The 26,758-nt window shown below is 40.0% G+C and overlaps 1 protein-coding gene across 1 annotated transcript in view; it reads left to right on the top strand.

The window, feature by feature from the left end:
• DGKQ (diacylglycerol kinase theta) overlaps positions 1–26,758 on the top strand; it is a 290,718-nt gene that overhangs the window by 187,376 nt on the left and 76,584 nt on the right. The window contains exons 8-13 of the mRNA XM_082243121.1: positions 10,895–10,995; positions 11,814–12,037; positions 19,470–19,560; positions 19,912–19,966; positions 23,601–23,662; positions 24,011–24,161. Coding sequence (XP_082099247.1) covers positions 10,895–10,995; positions 11,814–12,037; positions 19,470–19,560; positions 19,912–19,966; positions 23,601–23,662; positions 24,011–24,161 — 684 coding nt within the window. The remainder of the gene's footprint in view (positions 1–10,894; positions 10,996–11,813; positions 12,038–19,469; positions 19,561–19,911; positions 19,967–23,600; positions 23,663–24,010; positions 24,162–26,758) is intronic.

The raw sequence follows: 26,758 nt of genomic DNA, 5'->3' as shown, positions 1-26,758 counted from the left end.
CTCTACATTGTGTAGCATGCACGTGGCAGGATCCCCTAAAAAAAAAAAACCCAATTAAAATGTTAAACTCATTGGTCAGACTTAACAATTGTCCACCTACCCTATCCAGGTTTGTGTGTTATGGTTACAAGAAATAAAATACAAAATATACATAATAATAAAATAACATAATATACTAAAAAAATACATTAAATATAAAATGCTTTGTGGTGTGTGGCAGTGCCACTCATTGTGAAAAGCACCCAATGTACTCTACAGTAGCAGCCGCACATGGCATGGACTGCTTTAAAAATGTTAAAATGCTCTACCAGTCCATTCAGAATAAGTGGGCTTCTAATGCAGCGTACCCTAATGCATGGTGATGCGTTACATTAATAAAATTCATAATTTGATTGGGGATTTAATGTCTTTCTAGTTTACAGGAAACCTGTACTGAGGTAGCATTGAATGCTGCCAATGCTGACCTGACCTCCTACTGACAGTGCTTGTTCCTTGGCTGTCATGGTCATCCAGTGGTTGCAGTACTTTCCAAGTCACTGATCCAGAACATGTTTACAAATTAAGAGGTCTGACTTCACTCTGATTCTCTGGATATACATACTTTGGGTCAGCAGTCACAGTTAAGCAGTGGAAGCCCACAGGCTTCATTTTAGTCATGCCAAAACCTCAAAAGATAACCGTTGCAGTTGGTAGTTTAACATTTGTACTTCTTGTGGTAAATCTTGATACTCAAGAGCTTAAGCTTTTTTTTTTTTTTTTTTTTTTTTTTCTGCGAATAGTACCATGTGCTACTTTTTTAGGAGCCCTGTTGTCACTTCTTAGAAATATGTTGAAGAAACATTTTCTTCATATCTTTCCAGAACTTCACAAGGCGTTGGCAAATTAAATAAAAGATCAGATTGTTTTATGTTTTCATTGGGTTGGCATATTTATGCATGTTTAGTCATTTGTGCTTATATAGTAAGCATTGAAAGAAGAGTGGTTTTTAGTAACCCATAACATCCAGTCAGAATAGCAATCAGGGCCAACTGAGGAAGCCCAATCACAGGGCGTAACACGTATAGGGAGGGAGGAGCCGAGCCCGTGATCACCTCCGTGGTTAATATGGAAGTCCATGTGGTGAACCGTGATCATTGCCGATATTAAGAATGTGGTTATCTTTACATTTTGTTTTTCTAATCTTTTTGAGCGCAAATAAAGTGGAAAATAGAAAGCACTATGGTTCTGCTTTCTTGTTTTATGCTACCCATAATCTATGATGCCTGAGCACTGTTTAAGGGGGAGATTAGTGTGAATCTGGACCAAGAGGAGGAGTGTGGAGTTAAAGAATATATTTAGGAGAGTGCAACAAGCGAGTCTAATATGGAGGTGAGCATGTTTTACACCTACAGTGCCTTGCGAAAGTATTCGGCCCCCTTGAACTTTGCGACATTTTGCCACATTTCAGGCTTCAAACATAAAGATATAAAACTGTATTTTTTTGTGAAGAATCAACAACAAGTGGGACACAATCATGAAGTGGGACGAAATTTATTGGATATTTCAAACTTTTTTAACAAATAAAAAACTGAAAAATTGGGCATGCAAAATTATTCAGCCCCCTTAAGTTAATACTTTGTAGCGCCACCTTTTGCTGCGATTACAGCTGTAAGTCGCTTGGGGTATGTCTCTATCAGTTTTGCACATCGAGAGACTGAAATTTTTGCCCATTCCTCCTTGCAAAACAGCTCGAGCTCAGTGAGGTTGGATGGAGAGCGTTTGTGAACAGCAGTTTTCAGTTCTTTCCACAGATTCTCGATTGGATTCAGGTCTGGACTTTGACTTGGCCATTCTAACACCTGGATATGTTTATTTGTGAACCATTCCATTGTAGATTTTGCTTTATGTTTTGGATCATTGTCTTGTTGGAAGACAAATCTCCGTCCCAGTCTCAGGTCTTGTGCAGACTCCATCAGGTTTTCTTCCAGAATGGTCCTGTATTTGGCTCCATCCATCTTCCTATCAATTTTAACCATCTTCCCTGTCCCTGCTGAAGAAAAGCAGGCCCAAACCATGATGCTGCCACCACCATGTTTGACAGTGGGGATGGTGTGTTCAGGGTGATGAGCTGTGTTGCTTTTACGCCAAACAAAAAGTTTTGCATTGTTGCCAAAAAGTTCGATTTTGGTTTCATCTGACCAGAGCATCTTCTTCCACATGTTTGGTGTGTCTCCCAGGTGGCTTGTGGCAAACTTTAAAGGACACTTTTTATGGATATCTTTAAGAAATGGCTTTCTTCTTGCCACTCTTCCATAAAGGCCAGATTTGTGCAGTATACGACTAATTGTTGTCCTATGGACAGAGTCTCCCACCTCAGCTGTAGATCTCTGCAGTTCATCCAGAGTGATCATGGGCCTCTTGGCTGCATCTCTAATCAGTCTTCTCCTTGTATGAGCTGAAAGTTTAGAGGGACGGTCAGGTCTTCGTAGATTTGCAGTGGTCTGATACTCCTTCCATTTCAATATTATCGCTTGCACAGTGCTCCTTGGGATGTTTAAAGCTTGGGAAATCTTTTTGTATCCAAATCCGGCTTTAAACTTCTCCACAACAGTATCTCGGACCTGCCTGGTGTGTTCCTTGTTCTTTATGATGCTCTCTGTGCTTTAAACGGACCTCTGAGTCTATCACAGTGCAGGTGCATTTATACGGAGACTTGATTACACACAGGTGGATTCTATTTATCATCATTAGTCATTTAGGTCAACATTAGATCATTCAGAGATCCTCACTGAACTTCTGGAGAGAGTTTGCTGCACTGAAAGTAAAGGGGCTGAATAATTTTGCACGCCCAATTTTTCAGTTTTTTGTTTGTTAAAGTTTGAAATATCCAAAAAATTTCGTTCCACTTCATGATTGTGTCCCACTTGTTGTTGATTCTTCACAAGAAATTACAGTTTTATATCTTTATGTTTGAAGCCTGAAATGTGGCAAAAGGTCGCAAAGTTCAAGGGGGACGAATACTTTCGCAAGGCACTGTATGTGGTGGAAGCACATGATGAAGAGTGAAGATTCCTGAGTCACCGTTTACACAGCTATCGGGGACTGATTTCAAATTTTCCTGGCCTGATTTGACTATGTTTGTGTGCACTATACGATTCTTGTTTATTACATATTAGAGCTGCTCGATTAATCGTGTAGGAATTGCGATCTCGATTCACCTCACGATCTCAATCCAGAATGTTTACGATTCTCAGTGTTTATATTTGTCTATGACACAGACAGCTGCAGCCCGCATGCCAGAGACTTGAGATGTCTGACTGACACCCAGGCAATATCACGGCGGTCTGTGTCAGAGCTGAGTTGACAGAACAGAGCTGATGCTTCCTGTGTAGTTCCAGCTCCGTTCTGTCACAGGCGGAGTGATATCAAATGCACTCCGCCTGTGAGAGGAGACCACCGAGGAGAGCTGAGCTACAGGAAGCATCGGCTCTGTGCCGCTCCTCACACTTTGCCAACCATACCCACCAGCAACAGTACCCACAGCAGTAACCATCACCAACAGTACCCACAGCAGTACCCCCCACCAACAGTACCCACAGCAGTACCCACCAACAGGACCCACAGCAGTACCCAGCAACAGTACCCAAAGCAGTACCCACCAACCAACAGTACCCCCAGCAGTACCTACCAATCAGCAGTACCCACCAGCCAGCAGGCCCAACCAACCAGTAGTACCCACAGCAGTACCCACCAGCCAGCAGCACCCACAGCAGTACCCACTAGCCAGCATTACCCACAGCAGTAATCCATGACAGAGGAGGATAGGGGGGTAATCCTAGTCACAGCTTTATTGCAAATGGTTAATAAAAAAAAAAATATATATATATAGACATATATATATATATCTTTAAAATAAAAAAGATTTTGAGAATCGTGAGAGAATCATGATCTTGATTCTAAGCAAAAAAAATAGTAATTCTCATTTTTGCCAGAATCGTGCAGCTCGATTACATATTGTTTTATTGTTTTGCACTACACTATTTAGGTGATATATTAGGATAGCAATCAAAATATTTTAAATCATTTTTCTCTTTTGTTTCTATACGAAGAGGAGCATATGTCATCATACTGAGATCATTACCTAGAGGAAAGTAGAGCATGTCCTGCCCATTATTAGTAATATAACATGGAAAGACAGTAGTCTGCTCCAGATCTAGAGTCTGATCACTTTATTTTACTCCACGCAGTGTTTTGTTTTTTCTTTTTTCTTTACCAACTTCTGCAACGGTGGGGTGAATGACATGGCCCCTAATGTGCCTAGGTATAGCAAATTATGCCTCTTTATCTCATGGCAATAATGTTTCTTGCCACAGTTCAATATTATATTGGTACAACAATCCATGCCTCTGATGCAGCCAGTCAGGCAGAGGTCAATAATCCTCCCTGAATCTGCTTGCTTTTTTGATGGACATTTCTAGACTTTAATAAGTATTGATGTAATTACCTGATTAGGATTATTTGGACCAGACTGGACCCAACAGGTGCCATTTTGATTTGCATTGTTTCATTTTCATCTGTAACCTCATATACTACAGTATGTTGAAATAATGGCATTTAAGTGCACTATGCCACAAACAACATACAGCATGCATTAAAGCAGTATTAAACCCAAAATCAAATATTTATTATATTTCAGCTTACCAGTTCGTTGATGTGATGGCTGCATTTGATTTCTTTTTAATGCTTGCTTCTATTGTCATCTGATGATCCAGCCAGTAACTGTTTTTCAAAAGGACAAGCTGTCTTGCATATACAGGGATGAGACAGGGTGCTTCAGCTTTAGTTTATTTATGTAAAACCTTTATCCCAAAACAAAAAAAAAAGTTTTCTGTAACTGCTTATAAAGTATCAGATGGGGTTTGGCTTTAATTTCTTAGTGTATTTAAATCTGCTATTGCATCTAACATTCCCCCCCCCCAGACTGACCATGCTGCTGCCCAAATTTGCCCCCCTGTGCCCCTCCTCTAGAGTGGCGTTGCTCTAATACAAGAGGTGTGTTACTGGCCAGATCACCACGTAAAAACAAAGGGAAAAAAAAGCCTAAAAAAGAAAATGAATGCAGCCACCACCATTTTTGGTTTTGGGTTTAATGCTACTGTATTGAGACACGTTATGGCAGATCCTGTCCTACACCAATGGTATGTTCAGCATGGCTGCCGTGTCTACTGTGGACTATTCCATTTACAATGCATGGTGGCAGAGGTGTTTCTTGAACTTGACTTGTGTGGATTGATGTCCTGTTACTGACAAGCCTATGTTTAGCCCCAGCTAAACCCACAACACGTTTGGGAGTTGTTGACAATAGCTGATAGGAAAACCATAGTGGATATAGTCCTCTGGTGGAACACTGTTACACTACAGATTATATTTGTGAGCTAAGCCTAGTCTGGGATGCATTTGGATGTTCAGTTTCTACAAGGTGTCTGGTACTGTCCTTTCTCTGGATTCCTTTAAATTTTTTTTTACAATAGCAGTATATTGATATTGACATAAACCAATTTAAAGTGGAGTTCCACCCATTTTAGTCATTTTAGATGTATGTAATCCCCTTTAAAACGACTTTTACTAATGGAAAGTTTTTTTGTTTTTTTTTGCTAGTAAATACCTGATTTTCTGCTTTATTTATCCTCTTCTCACTTCCGGGTTCGGTCTGCGATTACGTTATTCGGCGATTCGCAATGTGCTGGGATGTATTTCAGGGCATGAAATCTTGCATTATTACACAGGAGATGAGCTGTACTGCGTGCTCCTCCCCGCCTCCTCTCAGTGAGCTGTATGTATGTAGTGTATTGAGGCCGTGCTCCGCCCCGCCTCCTCTCAGTGAGCTGTATGTATGTAGTGTATTGAGGCCGTGCTCCACCCCGCCTCCTCTCAGTGAGCTCAGTGAAAGCATTATATCTTCACTGAGCTCACTGAGAGGAGGCGGGGCGGAGGCGGGGCGGAGCACGGCCTCAATACCCTACATACAGTACAGTATGTAATCCAATTTATTAAAAATGGGTGGAACTCCACTTTAATCCTCGCTCATGTATTTACAGTTGTTTAGCTGGATAAGACACCTTTATATGAATGATTACAAAGCCATTCAGGCAGAGTTTCTACACTGATTTTGAGTCCAGTATAATGCATGTTGATAGGCGAGCAGACACTGGGGAGGTAATTTAATTATCTTGGCAAAGTTTTTTTTTTTTTTTTTATTAATGATGTGTAAACAAATTATGCATTGAGGTGTCAAAAGCAATTGCCAATTTCTTTTTTGTTTAATCGTTTGGGTAGAGGTGCAGGGAATGGAAATTTTGGTGCCGAAACCGAAAATGCAGAAAACTGAAAATTATTGTTAAAAAAAAACACACATACAGTGGATATAAAAAGTCTACACACCCCTGTTAAAATGTCAGGTTTCTGTGATGTGAAAGAAAATACATAATTTCAGACCTTTTTCCACCTTTAATGTGACCTATAAACTGTCAACTCAGTTGAACAACAAACTGAAATCTTTTAGGTGGAGGGAAGTACAAATAAAAAACTATAATATGGTTGCATAAGTGTGCCCCTCCAATTTAAATGATGGCAGGTATGTACTGACCCCTATTTTTTTGGGGGAATGATATATGGCAGAAAGTAAAAAATATGGCGTTTTTTTCAAAATTGTTTCTCTTTTTTTGTTTATAGCGCAAAAAATAAAAATCGCACAGGTGATAAAATACCACCAAAAGAAAGGTCTATTTGTGGGGAAAAAAAGGACATCAATTTTATTTAGGTACAGCGTGGCACGACTGTGCATTTGTCCATTAAATAACACAGTGCCGAATCGCAAAATATGGCCTGGTCATTAAGGGGGGAAATCTTCTGGTCCAGAAGTGGTTAACACGAGTTTGAATGTGACTGCCTAATTCTGAACACTGCTACATCCTCAGTTATAAGAGCGTGTGCACACTTATGCAACCACAAAATTTTAGTTTATTTCTACCCCTCCCCCCCCCCCCCCCCCCCCAAAAAAAAAAAGATTTCAGTTTTTTTTCAATTGAGTTGTACAGTTTAAAAGGTCACATTAAAGGCTGAAAAAGTTATGAAATTATATATCTTTATCTAATTTTTTTACATCACAAACCTGACATTTTACCAGGGCTGTGTAGACTTTTTATATCCACTGTATATAATTGTATTATGTTTGACTTTTTACATAATATCATGAATTTAAATGAATATGAACTTTTTGTCGGCCATGGTTGGCATCTTTAGCGCAATAAAAGCTCAAGAAAAATGTATCCCTTTAAATTCTATGTATGTCTTTACACCTGTCCATTGCGTTTTTGTTCTGTTAAAAATTCTGCTTGCTGCATTGTTAGTTAAAAAAAAAACGCAGCAAAAACACACCTCACTGTTGAAATGCACTGAAAATGCAGCAAGATTGCATCAATAACGCACCTGTGTTACATTTGTGATGAGGTTTTTTGAGTCACATGCCCTATGAAAATTAAACCATAAGCACAGTAAAATCGCTGCAAAATTGCGTGTGTTTTTGGCACCATTATTGGCACCTTTTTCTCTTAAAAGCAAAATGCCGATAACACCATTTTCAGACGATATGGTTTGGCCACATCTCTACTTTTGGATATAGTACTAAGATGTGATGGGACAGTAGTGGTTTGAGTCTAAATCAGGTTTTCAGTACTTTGTCTGCTTTATGTTTATAGCACTGAAGACTCCATGTATTTTGTATATATAATCTATAGTTTGGGACTTTGAGGTTTTCTCAAAATGAGTTAATAATTTCACTTGCACATGAATTACCTTTACTGGCTTCTGGTTGTTTGCACATATATTCAACCTGTTATGGACCTTAGGTGTACAAAGTAAACCCTAACTTCATCCTAATTCCAGGGCTTCTACACCTTGGTCCTTCTTTCCCACCATAGCTTTTCTGCCAGTATAACCTGTGAAACCCATCTATCGTTTTTAAAGCTCTCAAGAGCTGCTGCAGAGGCTTGTGTGCAAGTCAGGCATGTCACACTTGTATGAAAGAGTGATCCATATTGGGAGGTCTAAATCTTCATTGCAGAAGAATGTATAAATTGCAGTTTAAGAAATTTAGGCTCTGAAAAAAAGGGTGATAAAACATTTTCTCTAGTATTTAGCTGTAAAATAGCCATAAAGAGATTGAAATTTTGTCGGTTCAGCAGGAACCAGATGAGTTTTGATCCATCGGAGGAGCAGGCCGGTTGTACTAAAGTTGATCTATCAGACATTCAGTATGCTGCTGGTGGCCGTTGTATTCTGACGGCTGGAAAACCTTCTCTTGTCAGAATACAATATTGCAATGGGAAGGATTCCCCCGTCAACACTGACAATGTTGATGGGGGAATAGAGCAATTTTCTTTCTTTCAACCCGTTTCTTGAAGGAAAGAAAATTGCATAATGGACGGCATGCCTAAAAGTATGCAATGAAGTTAACTTATCAGGTGGAGAGCAGTTTGGGGAGCATTATTTTTTTAAACCACTGAGAGCTGCAAAGAAGGCAAAGAGGACAACTTGCAGCCCATAAAAAAACATAACTGGTTTAAAGCGGAGTTCCACCCTGGGAAAGTTTTTTTTAATAAAAATACCCCCGGGACAGTCAGGGCTAGTGCATTCCACAATGGATAGCCTCTGATCTGTCCTGGGTTGCACTTACCTTTTAGAAGAAATACTTACCTTGAAAATGTATTGTCCAGCGCTGCCATCTCAGGTGTGGGCAGCTTGAAGCCAGCGCGATCCTCTTCTGTGTCCTCTTCTGTCTTCTTCGGTCCCACGATGCACTGCACCGGCCCCGCCGTCACTTCCGGTGCCGCAGCGTCATCCCTGCACAGCTTCTGGGCATGTCCAGAAGCTGTTTAGCAAGGTATGACGGCACCCGCACCGGAACTGACATCGGGGCCGGTGCAGGCGCATTGATTCCTGGGAGCGATGACGTTCAGCTCCCAGGAATCAATGCAAGCCAGGAAGTGGTGAATCGTCGTGGCCACCGAGGGGAGGAAGAGGAAGTAAGGTGAGTATATTTTCTTCTAAACAAGGTAAGTAAAAAAAATTGCGATTATCCATTTGTTTTTCAGGTGACCCGGAGCAAGAAGATGGAGGTAAGTATAATTTTAGGGTGGAACTCCGCTTTAAGCGATGTCTGCAAATAGTTTACAGGCGTCAATAATAAACTGTAACTTTATTGCTACAAGGCAAATACATTAGATCTTTGATGTGCAGACCAAAGCAGTTAAAGCAACTTCACATTTTTCCCCCCTCAGGGCCAGTTCACACAACATGCAGTCCAGTACGTTTTTTTTTTTTCTGCATCAAAAACGCATGGAAAGTAGGTTATACGGTTTCCAATGGCATAGTTCACACCAGTGCTTGCAGTTCCAGTGCTTTCTAGTTCCAGAAAAAAAGCAGAGCATGCTACATTTCTCCTGCACAGGACTGTACCAGAACGTTGTAAAACGCACCAGAAATGCACTGGAATGCACCAAAAACGCTCTGGAACAGACATGTTCTTATTTAAGGTTTAATTCCTAATGGCACCTCCACACACTATAAAAAGTGGCGTGGTTTCCCCCATGTGGTGTATATCGTGTGCTGTCAGCTGTGTCCAATCACAGCTGATCACATGTATACAAGGAAAGGTTATCGGCTATTCTCTCCGTGCACTGACAGCGTGTATTTCCTCACTGGGGAGATCTGCACAGATAATCAGGGCACTAGATCATCAGTGCCCTGATTATCTGTGCAGCCCAAACAGTGCCCATCAGTGATGCCTTTCAGTGTCGCCTATCATTGCAGCCTATCAGTGCTGCATATTAGTGCCATCTCATCTGTGCAGCCTCATCAGGGCACATCAGTGAAGGAAAAAAATTACTATTTACAAAATTTTCATAACCGAAACTTAAGAAATTTTTTTATTTTTCAAAATGTTCGGTCTTTATAAATTTTTTTTTTCTTTTAGCAAAAAAATAAAAAACCCAGTGGTGATTAAATACCACCAAAAAAAAGCTTTATCTGTTAAAAAAAATTATAAAAATTTAATTTGGGTACAGCAATGCATTTCAGCGAAATTGTCACTCAAAATGTGACGGCGCTGAAAATTAGCCTGCGCAGGAAGGGGATGAAAAAGCCCAGTATTGAAGCGGTTAAATTAATATTTTCCATCACATTGGGTTGAAAAATTCTCCTGTGATGCATTTTTGGTGAAAGCTTTTCTTTGAGATATCAGGAGTCTAGAAGACAGCAGGACCTGGAAGTAATGTTTTACATGCCTCTTTCAGGTAAGTAACAGGAAAGGGAGATCAGTGAACAGATGTTCACTCATCTTTATTTTGGATTATATTCTTTGAGCAATTCTGTTCAGAAGTATCTCCAGTAGAGGGGTTTAAATTTTTAAATATACATACAGTAGATTCATATAGTAATGCTTATTTTGTTTTAGCAAAATATAAATGAATATTGTTAAAACGCTTTTTTAACTCTGATTTGCACGGCTGACACATCAATTGGAATATTCTGCCATTTCTTCTCTCTGTTACCGTTGGATTTCCATTTTGTAGTACAAAAGCATGGCTGCATGCTGAGGACAAGTAGCTCTGGTACATGTGACTTCATAGTGCTAATGATATTGGCAAGCTGGACTTAAACCTGGACTGGACTTAAACCCACGCATTCCATCTATTCCTGAAATATAATTTCTGGGTTCATATAAATGGCCAATCATTAAATATTTGTTGATGCTAATTTACAGATCACTGTCCTTCTATCCCAGGAACCATTTTGGTAACATGAAATGTGTACTTGTACTACACAGTTAACTCTTTCTTAATGATTTTCCTTCCAGGCAAGCAAACGTTAAAGATTTACGATGGTCTTGATGCAGTAAAGCGGAATCAGCCACGGGTTATTTCTGTTCCAAGGATCGCTAAGAGTGAAGAAGCTGTGGTAAGCTAGGCTTTTCAGCCATTTATCCTATACCTGTAGAAAAGAGTGGCAGACTGAGCTGTGCAATCACTTATCCTGTAGCTGTACCATTAAAAAATTGGTGTATTGTGAAATGTGACAAAGGTATTGCCATGTCTTTATTGGTAAAGAAGAATTCCAGGTATGAATATTTTATACAAAGTTACATTTGTCCAACTTGGACTAACGTAACTATGCATATATTTTGCCTGGTATAGATAAGTATACACCGCAAACAGTAATTCCCACTTGCTTCCGTGTCCTGTACTAAGCGGCTGGCCTGTTGCATGCTGAACACTGGAGATCAGCCGTTCATCACAGGCACCATTCAGAGAGCACCAAGCCAATACAGCGAGTATGTCCCATCAGATACTCTGACCAAACATTCACCTGACATAAGATAAGCTGACAGATAATATAATAATATGGGCACAATACAGCACAAAGGCCAGCAGAGCTTTCCCCGGTGTCAGTTCATATATCCTGAAAGAGATGGTAGAGTAGATGCACACAGAACATCACATTCTCTGAATGGCATTCTTGCCTAGTGGCTGACCTCCTTGTTCAGAATGCATAAGGCCAGCTGTTCAGCACAGGACCTGGAATCAATTGAAGATCACTGAAGTAGTGGTGTCTACTTCAGCGATTTCCAGATTCCAGGGGCATCAGCCAGGTATGGTATGTACTTAGTTACATTGGTCCAAGCTAAACTAATAAAATTGTAAAAATATATCATACCTGAAATTCATCTTTAAATGCTTGCTTTGTTTGAAGAATTTTTCATTTTCCTTCTATTGCAGGAGGCATCTTTAAGGGCATTCTACATTCCTGACGACCCACAAGATTATGAACTTCAGACGGTGACTCAGCAGACTTTGGTTTCTGATGATGTCATCAACAGAAATGGAGAAATAGAGGATGGCAAAGTCAGTTCCGTGTTTAAAGAGGCAACACCTGAAGCTTGGATAATCAGGGCAAAACCAAAGGAGAGAGAAGTCGTTAAAGTGTATCTTGGCTGGATGAAGTAGGTTTTAGTAATATTATGGGCAATACTACTCAACATAAATTATATATTTAAATGAGCACAATTAAATACATTTAAATAAAATTAGGTGAAAATTTTTGAATTGATAGATTCCAGTATTCAACAAGTGTTTTCACCTCACTCACAATAATATAAATATAAAATTAGTAGAGCGCAATCATTTTATTCTAAATAGTTATCTATGTGCACAAAATTTGCTACACATGTAAAGGCATATGTATAAACATATATTAACTGTGTCAAATGTAGCTTAATCACAACACACCCCAAGTGAAATCAAAAAACACATTTTCATATATACAGTGTGTCGATCAGAAAATAGACTGGCATCAAAAAAAGTCCAAAAGAAATTAAAATTCCCCAATACCAATCGATCAATCCCACACAAACAAATAATCTTGCCACATCTGTGTGTAGTAAAAGAACAGGTGCTCCAAAAAAATCCACCACCGGTATTCACTAGCTGCTCCCCTCCAGCTTTCACTCCTGTTTTACCAGGGAGTCAAAGTGCGCTGTTCCCACTTGGGGATAATCAAGCTCAGTATGGATGGATGTCCTTGGATCTATCAGGATCCCACCCTTTCTTTATCCAGGTGCTTGCATGATAATCGGCCATATAAAACAAAAAGCAAAGTATCTAGTGCTCTCTGTAAAAACAGATTTATTATACCACACAAAAATAGGCTCACTCACATTGAGAAGCACTATGAGCCATGTTAACTGTATACAGCATGAAGTACAATCCCCAGGCTCACAGCCATCAATCTGGTAATGGACGTGGGGGAGAATCAGATGTCCGCCCCTGCCTCCAGACGGGTATCTTCTTCAATAGACTTTTTTAGTGGGGTGGAGATAAATTCAACTTGGGTTGCCCAAAAAAATTAATTTGGGCTCAAACAGCAAAAGATCCCAAATGGATGGACGAGCCAGACCAAGCTGGGTGTGAGTCGGAGGATTGTCCTTAATGCTGTATACAGATGGCATGGCTCATAGTGCTGCTCAATGTGAGTGAGCTTATTTTTATTGTGTGGTATAATAAATTTGTTTTTACAGAGAGCACTAGATACTTTTGCTTTTTGTTTTATATGGCCAATTATCATGCAAGCATCTGAATAAAGAAAGCGTGGGATCCTGATAGATCCAGGGACATCCATCCATCCACACTGAGCTTGATTATCCCTAAACAACATACTTTCACTCTCTGGTAAAACAGGGGTCAAAGCTAGAGGTGAGCAGCTAGTGAATACTTTTGGAGGATTTTTTTGGAGCACCTGTCCTTTTGATTACTAGGCACAAAGGTGGCAAGAGTATTCATTGGTTTGGGATTGATTGATTCTTACTGGAGAATTTTATTGTCTTTTGGACTTTTTTTGATGCCAATCTTATTTTCTGATAGACATGCTGCATATATGAAAATTTGTTTTTTTTATTTCACTTGGGGTGTGTTGTGATTTAGCTACATTTTGACACAGTTAATATATGTTTATACATATGCATTCACATGTGTAGCAAATTTTGTGCACATAGATCACTATTTTGAATAAGATGATTGCGCTGTACTAACTTTATATTTATACTACTCAACATGTCCATTTTCTTTTGTTTGCATGTCCTGCATATTTAATGTATTACTTATATTATCTGTTTATTTTCTTGGCTATATTTATTTCCTTTTTATTACTTTTATTTCCCACTTTACATGCCATGATTCTGCACTTCAATAGGTCTCAAACACTTTTGTGAAATATTGCTCGTTTTAAGTGACCAGTGCAGTCACTACATGAGGCCATACATGGATCGAAATTCAGCCAGTTCAGCAGGGGTTGGCCAAATTTTATTCCATGTATGGGCAGGCTGGTTTACAAAAGTCGATCTACTAATTGATTTCTATAAATAAGCCTGTCAGGTTTTTCCCGAACAATCAGTGCCACTGGCTGTAGTCGGCAACACTGATCAATGTGGTCTGATGGCATGGAACGCTTCCTGCCGTCAGAAAACAATGACACAGTGGGAAAGATTCCTCCACATCAAATGAGTGGATTAGGGAATTGAGTAATATTTTTCGTTCAACCTGCTGGTTGAGCAAAAAAAAAAAAAGATCAATGTATGGCCAGCCTTAATCACACTTGCCTAACTCTAGAAAAAAGAGCAATGTATGGCGAGCCCTAAATACACTCGCCTAAGTGTAGGTGTCAGAGGTAGGGATAGTGCCCCATTGTTGATAGTGGAAGGATTAGCACCTCATCATTGGTGTCAGTGGGAGGGATAGTGCCACATGGTTGATGTTTGCTGGAGCAATAGTGTCCCATTGTTAGTACCAGTGGTAGGAAGATTGCTCCATCTTTGGTGGAATATTTCATTATACCAGTGGGAGAAAAACTGCTCAAAGGGCTGCATCTGTCCCGCAGGCCACGTTTTGGAAACCACTAGTCTGCAACTACAAAAATGTAGTTAAGCATGTATTGAGCACCTTCTCCAAGCAATGCCTATTCAAAGAGAGTGTGTACCCAGGGAAGTGGGCAATGCACATCGCTGTTTTCTCTCTATTCGGTGCCCTAGTATCAAAGAAAGATTTATGGCTTAATTTTTGTCACTTTACTTTATTGAGTAAAAGTGTAACAGTTCTTAATCTTCAACACAGGCAGCTAGACATGCTTGGTCAAACCATGATATGATTTGCAAAAACATGCATTGTATAAAGTGAGGACAGTGACACATCTGTCAAATCAATCAATTTCTATGTCTTCATCTGATCCACCAACTAAATGTACTGTAAATACAGTGGGTACGGAAAGTATTCAGACCCCCTAAAAATTTTTCACTCTTGTTATATTGCAGCCATTTGCTAAAATAATTTAAGTTCATTCTTCTTCCTCATGAATGTACACACAGCTCCCCATATTGACAGAAAAACACAGAATTGTTGACATTGTTGCAGATTTATTAAAAAAGAAAAACTGAAATATCACATGGTCCTAAGTATTCAGACCCTTTGCTGTGACACTCAAATATTTAACTCAGGTGCTTTCCATTTCTTCTGATCATCCTTGAGATGGTTCTACACCTTCATTTGAGTCCAGCTGTGTTTGATTATACTGATTGGACTTGATTAGGAAAGCCACACACCTGTCTATATAAGACCTTCCAGATCACAATGCATGTCAGAGCAAATGAGAATCATGAGGTCAAAGGAACTGCCTGAAGAGCTCAGAGACAGAATTGTGGCAAGGCACAGATCTGGCCAAGGTTACAAAAAGATTTCTGCTGCACTTAAGGTTCCTAAGAGCACAGTGGCCTCCATAATCCTCAAATGGAAGACATTTGGGACGACCAGAACCCTTCCTAGAGCTGGCCGTTCCGGGCAAACTGAGCTATCGGGGGAGAAGAGCCTTGGTGAGAGAGGTAAAGAAGAACCCAAAGATCACTGTGGCTGAGCTCCAGAGATGCAGTCAGGAGATGGGAGAAAGTTGTAGAAAGTCAACCATCACTGCAGCCCTCCACCAGTCGGGGCTTTATGGCAGAGTGGCCCGACGGAAGCCTCTCCTCAGTGTAAGACACATGAAAGCCCGCATGGAGTTTGCTAAAAAACACCTGAAGGACTCCAAGATGGTGAGAAATAAGATTCTCTGGTCTGATGAGACCAAAATAGAACTTTTTGGCCTTAATTCTAAGCGGTATGTGTGGAGAAAACCAGGCACTGCTCATCCCCTGTCCAATACAGTCCCAACAGTGAAGCATGGTGGTGGCAGCATCATGCTGTGTGGGGGTGTTTTTCAGCTGCAGGGACAGGATGACTGGTTGCAATCAAGGGAAAGATGAATGTGGCCAAGTACAGGGATATCCTGGACAAAAACCTTCTCCAGAGTGCTCTGGACCTCAGACTGGGCCGAAGGTTTACCTTCCAACAAGACAATGACCCTAAGCACACAGCTAAAATAACGAAGGAGTGGCTTCACAACAACTCCGTGACTGTTCTTGAATGGCCCAGCCAGAGCCCTGACTTAAACCCAATTGAGCATCTCTGGAGAGACCTAAAAATGGCTGTCCACCAACGTTTACCATCCAACCTGACAGAACTGGAGAGGATCTGCAAGGAGGAATGGCAGAGGATCCCCAAATCCAGGTGTGAAAGACTTGTTGCATCTTTCCCAAAAAGACTCCTGGCTGTATTAGATCAAAAGGGGGCTTCTACTAAATACTGAGCAAAGGGTCTGAATACTTAGGACCATGTGATATTTCAGTTTTTCTTTTTTAATAAATCTGCAACAATGTCAACAATTCTGTGTTTTTCTGTCAGTATGGGGTGCTATGTGTACATTCATGAGGAAGAAGAATGAACCTAAATGATTTTAGCAAATGGCTGCAATATAACAAAGAGTGAAAAATTTAAGGGGGTCTGAATACTTTCCGTACCCACTGTACATGGGTCTGGTCATAGTTTGCATACTTGCAATCCTTGCTCCTTCATTACTGGTACTAACCAATCCTGATTTGAGCGGTAAAGGTAACCAAACTTTTTAATGCTTTAAATTTAAAGTATAGGAAAAATAATATATGATGCAGTCTGTTACTGGTATAACAGATTAAATCCTCCCAGTCTTATTATCTGTTGATTCTGCCAGTAGATTTATCATTATTGTGCCCATAACTACACTTTAAACCAATCAATTGCACAGCTCTCTGCAGGCTGTAAGAAAAATGATTGCTGCTAACCTCCTTGGAATTATAGGCTAATGGTAGGACTTGGAGAACAGTTGGTTTTTATTTGCAATTTGTGAGTATAACAATGGGATGTTTTCACTGTTTAGATATTTGTCTCATTTTATCGTTGCACTTAAACTCTTCAGAAGTTTACTTGTACATCTCAAGCTCTCTTTAGTGTGAGTTTTCACTTAAAAACAGGAAGACACTTGACATTTGTCATCAGCTATAATGACCAGTTAAGAGGATGTGGTGAATGTTGATAACTTTATTCTTGTGGTTTTTACGTGTGTACAAACTACTAAAGCCTTATCTTCATTTCTAAAATGCTGTTCAAAACTGGGAGTTCGATTTCAATGTTTGCTCACAGCGTCTCATCTTTATTTTCCTGTAAAACGAATACTTTGTGTTTTTTTTTTTTAAATATAAATGATAAAAAGATGCATTCTCTGCATTACCTCAAAAAAACCTTTAGAGCGGCTCCACCCCCCTCCCCAAACACTTACCTGAGCCCTCTCTCTCTCTCCCTCCAGTGCTGTGCCTGTTTACAGCAGCTCTTCATCCCTCTCTCTCTTCTCGTTGCCATTGGCTCCTGCTGCTGTCAGCCTGTGAGGAGGGAGCAGGGGTAGGGCCGAGCCTATTTTGTCTATGGACGTACACTGCCCGGCACAGGAGAACGCCTGTATGAGTGCTCTCATAGCAAGCAGCTTACTGTGGGAGCACTCAGAGAAGAGGAGGAGGAGCAGAGTGTGCCGGGGGGGGGGGTATAGGAGGTTCAGGGCCACTCTGTAAAAACCTTTTACAGAGCAGGTAAGTAGAACATGTTTAGTATTTAAAAAATAAATAAATTGAAGCTTTACAACCACTTTAACGCACTCACTATTTTCATAAATGAAAGGGTCCCTCATTTCTCATTTAATCTTGTTATAATGACTGAAAATGTTGGATTATCCATCTCTTTAAATCTTGCTGATCGCCAGAACAAAGAGTGAACTTCCTTTATGGGATACAGAAAGTCTTTAGATACACACTTCAAGCTCGGTAAAAGTAATACCTCTAATGATGAGTAGGTCTAGGGTCCTGACGCTTTACACTGCCATTTTAAGATTTCTAGTTTTATAGGTCTTGGTGTCCCTCTTATGCTCATGTACTCTAATTACATCTACAGAGTAATTATTCAGGCAGCTAAAAGGGGAGACCTCTATTAGGTCAAAAAAGCTTTGATAGGAGTTGCCTTGTCAGATAAGGGCAGGATACCTGGTTCAAGAGGGTACTGTGTTTCTCTACAGTGTGGTTAGCACAGTCCGATGGCTTTCCTTGACCTATAGAAAAGCTATTATTTTAGATTGTGGTATGCCACTTTTAGTATATTGACTATGTTTTTATTGAACGTCTGCAGTCAGGTTTTCTGGAAGAGTGGTAGGACACTATTCATAATATGAAAAGACTATATTAATTCCCGCGCTAGTAGATCAAATAAATATATCAAATTGCTGGCAAACGTGAATAAATAGTTTCCTTAAAACCAAGTGTAAATAAATAAACATGAATTGTGTATAAATAGTGAATAAAAATTAATTATAATAGAATAGAAATATGCAGCGGCTGCAACTCTAAGTAAATCTTAGGAAAAATATTTAAAACCAAATTTAAGCAGCGCTAGCATAAAAACAAATTTGTTAAATGTGATATAATAATATAGATAATACAATTGATTAAAAAAGTCCTTGTGAAGTAATCCAAATAAATTGCTCAAGTGCAGAAATATTCAGAAGTGCTTCAAGGGGATAGGTGACCCCTCTTGGTTCCCCACTCACCACAATGCCAGATTGTTTGCGCCTTGAATGTATAATGCACAAAAGCCTTCTTTCAGGGATCTTTCGGTATTATTCATAAATCCTTGGATAAAGGTAAGGTGTGATCCGCCTCTGTATCCACCATTAAAATATGAAAAGACTGTACATGGTGAAGTATGTTTGAACAGTTTATTGCTAGTTAAAAGGTCAAAAACATACTCACAAACATGTAGCATATATATCGCATGTATCACAAACTTGTGTAAGCCGCATTTGGCGTGCGTTCCACGGTGTGACCAGGAAGTGTTTGACCGGAAGTGACGATGCGTCTCTTCCATAGCCGGAAGTTGCATCAACGCGTTTCGCCCTCCTCCTGGGCGTTTTCAAAGACATCACATTCGGTTTACGGACTTTATTTATATCCAATATAGGGGTAGCGTCATATCCGGGTTTGATATTATTATGTTTTTCTAATGCTCAAAATCCATTTAGACTTTTGGCAACCAATGTCATTCCAAATTATATAGATCAGCTATTCTAATAATATCAATTAATAAAAATATATTTATTTAATTGACGAATATTACGTCCGGGCATCACTTCCTGTTTACAAAAAACTTTATTTAAATAGACATATTACGTGACAATATTGATTTCTTGATATATATTAATAATGAATAATTATATAACTTTTTGAAACCTTTATTAATAATAGCATAAAAAATATATAAAAAATCTATAAAACTTTAAGTTGATTTATGTGATGATAATAATTTTTTAAAAATATATAAAGGAGTTTCTATTATATTATATTAATATATAACTGAGAAAGTATTCATAATATGTAAATGCTGTAGGTGTGATCATATTTCAGGCTGTAAGTTTAATGTTGTATGTTTATTTTTCTTTCTTAGAGTTGGTGTGGCATATATTTCTATTCCTGTGAATTCTGAGAGCACCGTGCAGAATGTCATTCAGGAAGTTCTCTCACAAGTTGGCCGTCAGGTATCTTCAGTTTCATTCGATATAATCTTTTAGTGGCTGTTCATGGTTCTTTGGACTGTTGTTTTGCGATAAGGCAAATCTTTCATTTTGAACATGCCACCAATGCAAGGCCACAGCTCAGGTCTGTTTCCCACTACTGCAATAGTGTGCTGGGGTTCTATTCAAAATGAATGGCACCAAAATGCACCGCAGTTTGCGCATTACTGTGCTTTTCGGTAACTCATGTAAACCAAACATTTTACCACAATTTGTCACAATACTACAGTGTAAACAGGCAATCTGTTTTTTCTATGTTCAATTTATACATGTATATTCAAGCATGCTTACATGGATTTTGCATGTTCTTTGTAGAAAGAAGGTCTAGAGGATTTCAGGCTGGTGGAAATTCTTATGGGTAGTAAGCAAGGTAAGAAGCTTGAATTTTTATTCTGTGAAGCCAATGGTAAAACACAGCAGGCATTGTATATACAGTACTTTAGACTTCAGTGAAATTGTGCAAACTTTTACATTATTGCAGCACTTTTAGTGCAGATTTAGAGAGGTGTTATGTTGTTGAAGGCAGGAGCAACTCCTAGGTTTTTTTTTTCTTTTTAATACAGGCATAGCACCTGGTTTTTACCTTTCCCTGTAGACCCCCATTCACACTGGCACTGTCAAACCTGCATTTCTTTGCATTTGGAGGACATTTCTAAATACATATATATGCATGTAATGATTTTTCAGTGGTGCCTTTCACACTGTGCATTTACCTCTATTTAGCTGCAGCCAGTTTAGCTGTGTTTAGAGAAAATAGAATTCTGTGGGCGTCCAAGATCCATTTTGAAATTCTAAAGGTGACTAAACCTACTAAACCTACTAAGGCCAGTTCACCCCAGAAACTGCACAGCGCCTTCCTGTTCAATTCATATGAGGTGCAGTGTGATTTAAGCCTATTCTGTTTGAATTTACATTACAGCCCTCTTCACATCAAAGCCCTCCATTTTACAGTATAGCCCCGCTTTAACATAGCACCCCTTTACATCACAGCACCCTGTTACTTCAAAGTCCCTCCCTTAACATAGCACTCAACTGTTTGCATGAGGAGGCCTGCTTTAACAGCACAGACCCCCTTTCTTATCAGTGTGCCCATCTCCCTTCCCCTACCCTTCCAGTCTTACCTTTCACAGCAGAGCGTGGGAGGTACAATATGTCTGAATGTAGGGTGGAAGATTCTCAACTTGTCCTGTTAACAAGTGGGTAATTGGTTGGGAGGATCGCCTCATATCATAGCAACCAACTGGCCACTTGTTGAGGCTAAAAGGGGGTTAACTCCCACCCTCCATCCATACCTATTGCACCTCCCGTGCTCTTCTCTGCTGTGAGGATGACCGCACCAACGGGAGGAAAAGACACACAGACAGTTATATGGCGTGGCCAAGTCGGTCCAGACAGGATTGTCACTGGGTCCAGACCATGGTCCGCCATTTAGCGATGCCAGTTCTATACCATGCAGTTCAGTACAGGCAAATGCACTGCTTTTGTGTTTTGCTTGGTGTCTATTAATGTTCTTTGCAGTGTAAGCCAAGGAAGCAATTAAACTCTGTAGTGTACTAATGTGCTTTACTGAACAGAAAAAAACTGCACATACCACTGCAGGATACACAATGCATAGCATACAAAGTATGCCTACAACATGCAGGGGATAACTATCCTTTCTAGCAAATGGTTATGAACAGTGTATGAGATAGGCATAAGCATATTAATCGGCTACTTAACTTGGGCTTCTTGGTGATGTATTCTTCTCATGGCTGCTTGCTGCTCCTAAGAACAACTGCCTTTGTTTCTGAGCATATGGTTTGTTCAAAGTCCTCCCCTCACTTACTGTACATAATTTCCTGTACTGAGCTCATGGAGTAGTCCAACTGGTTAATTTTCATATCAATTGCGGAGGCCTAGCTTCTAGAACATGATTACGCCCTAATGGCCTAAACTCATTAGATTTTTTTGACTGTTCACCTGCAATAATAAAAAAATGTTTTAGCCGACTTCTATGGCACCAGCCTTTCTCCCTTTTTTGCATAGTTTGTAAATGGAGGTTTACAGAGTTCCCAGACTGTGTTGTGTTGTGTTGTTGAGGCTCACCAGGCCTTACACAGGAGGTAGTAGCTCAAATGCATCTGTTTCAGCTTCTAAAACAACACTTGCTCTTGAAATCTAACAATTCACTTTTTTAAGCTATACAAATCACCAAAAAATAGCCATAGTAACATTGTTTTTCATTAACCTTACACTAACAATCACTGCAGATAGCAACTGCAGTGCGTTTTGAATGCGGTGGCAGGAAACACACACGTAACACAGGTTTTCCACACCACCTTCTGGTGTGAATCCGGCTCTTAAAGCAGGACATCTAAATGCAGAAAAAAGTGATCTGGGAAGGATAAAATGTGTTTATCTACTTAACGACCTGAAGGTTTTACCCCCGTAATGACCAGGCCATTTTTTGTGATATGGCACTGCGTTACTTTAACAATTGCGCGGTTGTGCGATGATGTACCCAATTAATATTGATGTCCTTTTTTTCCCACAATTGGAGCCTTCTTTTGGTGGTATTTGATCACCTATGCGGGTTTTATTTTTTGCGCTATAAACAAAAATATATATATATTTTTTTACTTTGTTATAAATCATTACCAATAAAAAAAAAAAAAATAAAAAAATCTATTTTTTTCATCAATTTAGCCAATATGTGTAATGCCACATATTTTTGGTAAAAGAAAATCCCAATAAGTGTATAGTGAGTGGTTTGCGCAAAAGTTATCACGTCTACAAACTAGGGGATAGATTTATGTAATTTTTATTTTATTTTTTCTACTAGTGGTCGCAATCAGCGATTTTTATCGGGACTGCGGTGGACAGATCAGACACCTAACTGACACTTTTGAGGGGATTAGTGGCATTACTACAGTAATCAGTGCTAAAAAATATGCACGGTTACTGTACCAATGACACTGACAGGGAAGGGGTTAACACCAGGGGCAATCAAAGGGCTAAGTGTGCCCCTAGGGGGTGGTTTCTAACTGTGTGGGGGTTGTAATCACTGGATAAACACAGAGTTCTGAGTTCCGAAATAGGAGGAACACAAGATCCCTGTGTTCATCACTGACAGAACAGCGGTCTGCCTTGTTTATATTGGCAGACCGCCGTACTGTCTCAATGGGGAGCGATCATGGGTGCCTGGCAGACATCGAGTCCACCAGACCTGTTGATTGGCTCCCCCTCTAACCAATCGACGCGTGTGCGCGCGACCCCCCCCCAATATCTGTTACACGAAGCGAGGTACGTTGTTTCGAGTAGCGGAGCCAACCTGTCGCAGTAAAACTACAGCGGCTGGTTGGAAAGTGATTATACTTCCCAGATAACTTCTGCATTACAAAATGCTAAACACAGGAGTGCCAGGGTTCCTTTCACACTTGTGCGACTTGAAATATGACTTGTGAGACCCCAAGTCGCAGGACATGTGAAATTCAATGTATTTCTATGAGAACCATTCCTACTGACACTACAGTAGTTGCTTCAACTTCAGAAAAGGTTCCTACACTACTTTGCTCTGACTTTTGATGCAACTTTGGTCCATAAAATATAAAGTCAGATCAAAGTTGCACCAAAAGTTGTATCAAAGTCAGGCTCCAAAGACGCAATTAAAATACTGCGACTGTGGAAACGTTCTAATGTAAAAGAAGCCGTAAATGCGGTCTTAGCTGCTTTCAGCTCATATATGGTCAGTGGAAATAGCACAGAGAAGAATAATCTGCATCGTGCCAGCACTATTTCTGCTGCAGGAATGGCTCTGAGCATGTGCATTTCTGAAAGATGATAATTGTTGAACTTTCTGTAACAGACAAATAAATTAACTTTTTATATTCATGTACACATACTATGCTAGCCCCTTCTGTACTAAGGAACGCCCCAAAAAAAAGAAAAGAATGATGTCTACTCTGACAGCATTTCGTAAATGATGATTATTAATAATTTTTTTTTTTTTTTTTTTTTTGATGCAGTGCAGAGAATGGTGCTTCCAGTTGAAGAATTAATGCTTGACCGATTAAAAGATATTCGCAAGGTTTGTGTTATTTTTATTTCAAGAACTTAACCAAAACTACTTTTCAATTTTGCTGAAGAGATGCTACTAAGCACACCCCAAAATAGACATGAACAAGCAAAACACTTAAGTTGGTGGGGACAAAGGACATTTAGCAGGGAAATCTAATCACTAGAAAATGTAGGGTGACTCATTGAAATTAACTTGGATTGTAAACATTTTCAATGCACTGAATGCCATCTTTTTTATCCATATTGTATACAGACTGCTTTGCAATTCCTTTTCTGACATACTTTTCAGATATACTTACAGTATTACAATGTTGTTATTGTAAACTAGCCAAATAAACTTTCTATGTGCTTTTTTCAGACTTCTATACGTCAAATGAGCCAAACCAGGTTTTACTTGGAAGAAAATACAAAGCCTGATATTCAAGTAGAGCTATTGGTCAGTGGTTTGCCAGTCTTGCTATCTGAGGAAGAATACACCAATATCTTAAGAGATAGTTTAGGAATAAAGGGTAAGCAAATGCAGGTGATCTAAATGAGGTTTATCTTTTTTTTTTTTTTTTAATTAATTAACCATTTAGTTGTACGCGGCTTTTATGATCATGAGGTTTTTGCTTGTGTTTGTACTTTTAGCAGAAGCGGGTATATTTTACTTGCCCTGTCTTCTAAATGATATTTATGTAATTTTTTCAAAAATGATCTGTAGTGGACGATTTTCCACATATTTTTTTAAATAATTACGACTCATTTTTTTTTATTTACCTTGATGACTTTTATATTTGCAGTTTTAGTTTTACCATTTTACCAATATCACATTTTCAAATAGTTTTATATTCTTCCAATGAGTTTCAGCTCATGTATGGGTAGGCTGTTAAGGCTTGTTAACAGCTTGTTTTATGTAATGAAGCCATTCGACTTTAAATGTGGTTCCAGTTAAGACCTAATAAAGTCATCTAAAATTAAAGACTGACTGTAAATCACTTTATTAGACTTGAACTGAACTCCAGGCAGATATAAAAGACACAAATGAATGCAGCACTGTGTACATTAATGCGCCATTACATTTTTAATTTTTTTTAAAAAAGTAGTGTAAGTACCTAAAAGTTACTTGGTATAAGCCTCTGGCAGTCCACTGTACAGCTCAGACTAAAGCAGACTATAGATGGATAGAATTTTGAACGACAAATCTTAGGAAAATTTGTACAAAAATTCTCAGAACATTTTTGAATGTTGATTTTGTTTGCTTCTAAAATTTAATTTGTGATAAATGGACTTTATCGAAGGAAAACCATGTACACTGTTAGAAATGTGTTTGTTTGAGAAAAATCTTTCATCCTGCTCCTTCAGATATTCTTATCACTGCAAACATTGAGTTGACCCCCCAATGATTAGAAAATTGAACATTGTTTTCATGGGAAGAAGTGTCTCCATTGAAAGATTTCCCCTCTATTTCTGTTCTGTTGGCTGCTCAAAAGTTTGGATTTATCCTCAAATTTATTTTTTGGCGACACTGGTGACCAGGACAAAAAAAGAGAGTTTAACTTCCCAATGAGGACACAGACAACAATAAAAGCCGGACAGTGGTTCTAATCCATCTATCCAAATCTGAAAAAAAGTTTTTCCTTTTTAGTTCTACTTAAAGTGACACAAACAGGTCTTATCCCTCTCTTGGCCTATGACTAGACAGTGAAAGGAAAAACACCAGACGAATAAACTCATCTTTCTCTTTCATTCATCGACGGACACAGCTCTCCATAAATCATAACTAGTAGGTTATATTGCCTCCTCCAGGAGCAGGACTAGGCAGAACAAAAAACACCTGGCTACGCCCATGGGCCCATCCTCAGCTGGTCTATAAACCCCCTCTCTGCTCTAGGTAATCAGTTTTAATCTGTCTAGTCAGGAGTAAGGACCTAGGTTGGGATCTCTGGTCCTAGCAATTTTCCGCTTTTTTTTTTTTCTTTTTTCTCTTGGGAGATCTACAATAATCTGCCGCGCTGGATATTCTAGATCCAGTGGTCCCCCCAGCCTAGCCAGCGAGGGCGTGCAGACCGCAGCTACACGCTAGGTCAGCCGCGACATAGCCTCATGGACAGAGGCTGGCCCGCGAGTTAAACGTCTTGCAGCATCGCATACGACCTGGCTTGGGTCTGAGTCACAGCGGTTGCCTGGCCGACTGCTCCCCTACTTCGGTGGCAAAAAGTTTTGTCTGGAGCATTACCCACACCATGGAAGGGTAAGTACACTCCCCCCCCCCCTCTCCCCCTTTGGTGGTTTTCTTTGGGATGGACGCAGGTAACCTCCAGGGACAGTCTTACCTGCCTTATGGTTCCCTCCTCCCATCCTTAAATCCCTCACTGAGCTGGGCTTCCCCCACTCCCATTCCCTCCTGTCTGGACCTAGAGTCTGGTGGGGGTCCCAGGGTAGAGAATGCAGTAGTGACCCCTGGGTCTCCCCCCGCTATCCCCACTCTGTAAGGGTCCTGGGATAGTGTGTGTCCCGCCCTGGTAGTCTGAAGGGGTCCCAGTGTAGGACACCCCTCTGTGCAGTGTGGGTATAGTGCAGGGGGGTCCCAGTGCATGACTGTGCAGGGGGGGTCCCAGTGCAGCCAGTGCAGAGTGCACAGCAGAGTCTCCCCTAAATGTGTGTCCTACCTTCATGTTTGTAGCTGATAGTTGCCATTTTCCCTTAGTCTGTATGGTCTCTGGTTGATGGCCATGTTTGTTTAGTCGAATGATGTCACGGGGCATTTTCCCTTAGTCTGGCTGGTCTCCGGTTGGCGGCCATGTTTGTGTAGCAGGATGATGTCACAGGGGCCATTTTCCCTTAGTCTGGGAGATGCTGGAGACAACTGAAGCCTCGTGGGGATGCCGACGCTCCTCCTCTTCCTCCTTAGTTTACTCTTCCTGTGCCTGGGACATATGAACAGAGATAGCATCCATGATGATGCTGGGTTTGAATTCTCAGCGCTCCTCTGGTCGGTAGGGTGAGTCTTTGGGGGTCCCTGTTATCTCTCCCTGCTGATAGGTACCCTGAGCCTTGAGGGGATCCTTTAGTGGTGCCAAAAGATTGTTTTTGTAATGCAATGTCTTCCTTTCCTTATGGAGCC

This window comes from Pelophylax lessonae (assembly GCF_965119305.1).
Source record: "Pelophylax lessonae genome assembly, chromosome: 1".
In the NCBI taxonomy this organism is placed as follows: Eukaryota; Metazoa; Chordata; class Amphibia; order Anura; family Ranidae; genus Pelophylax; species Pelophylax lessonae.
The sequence above is the reverse complement of the archived record's forward strand: the minus strand, read 5'-3'. Positions and strand labels throughout refer to the sequence as shown.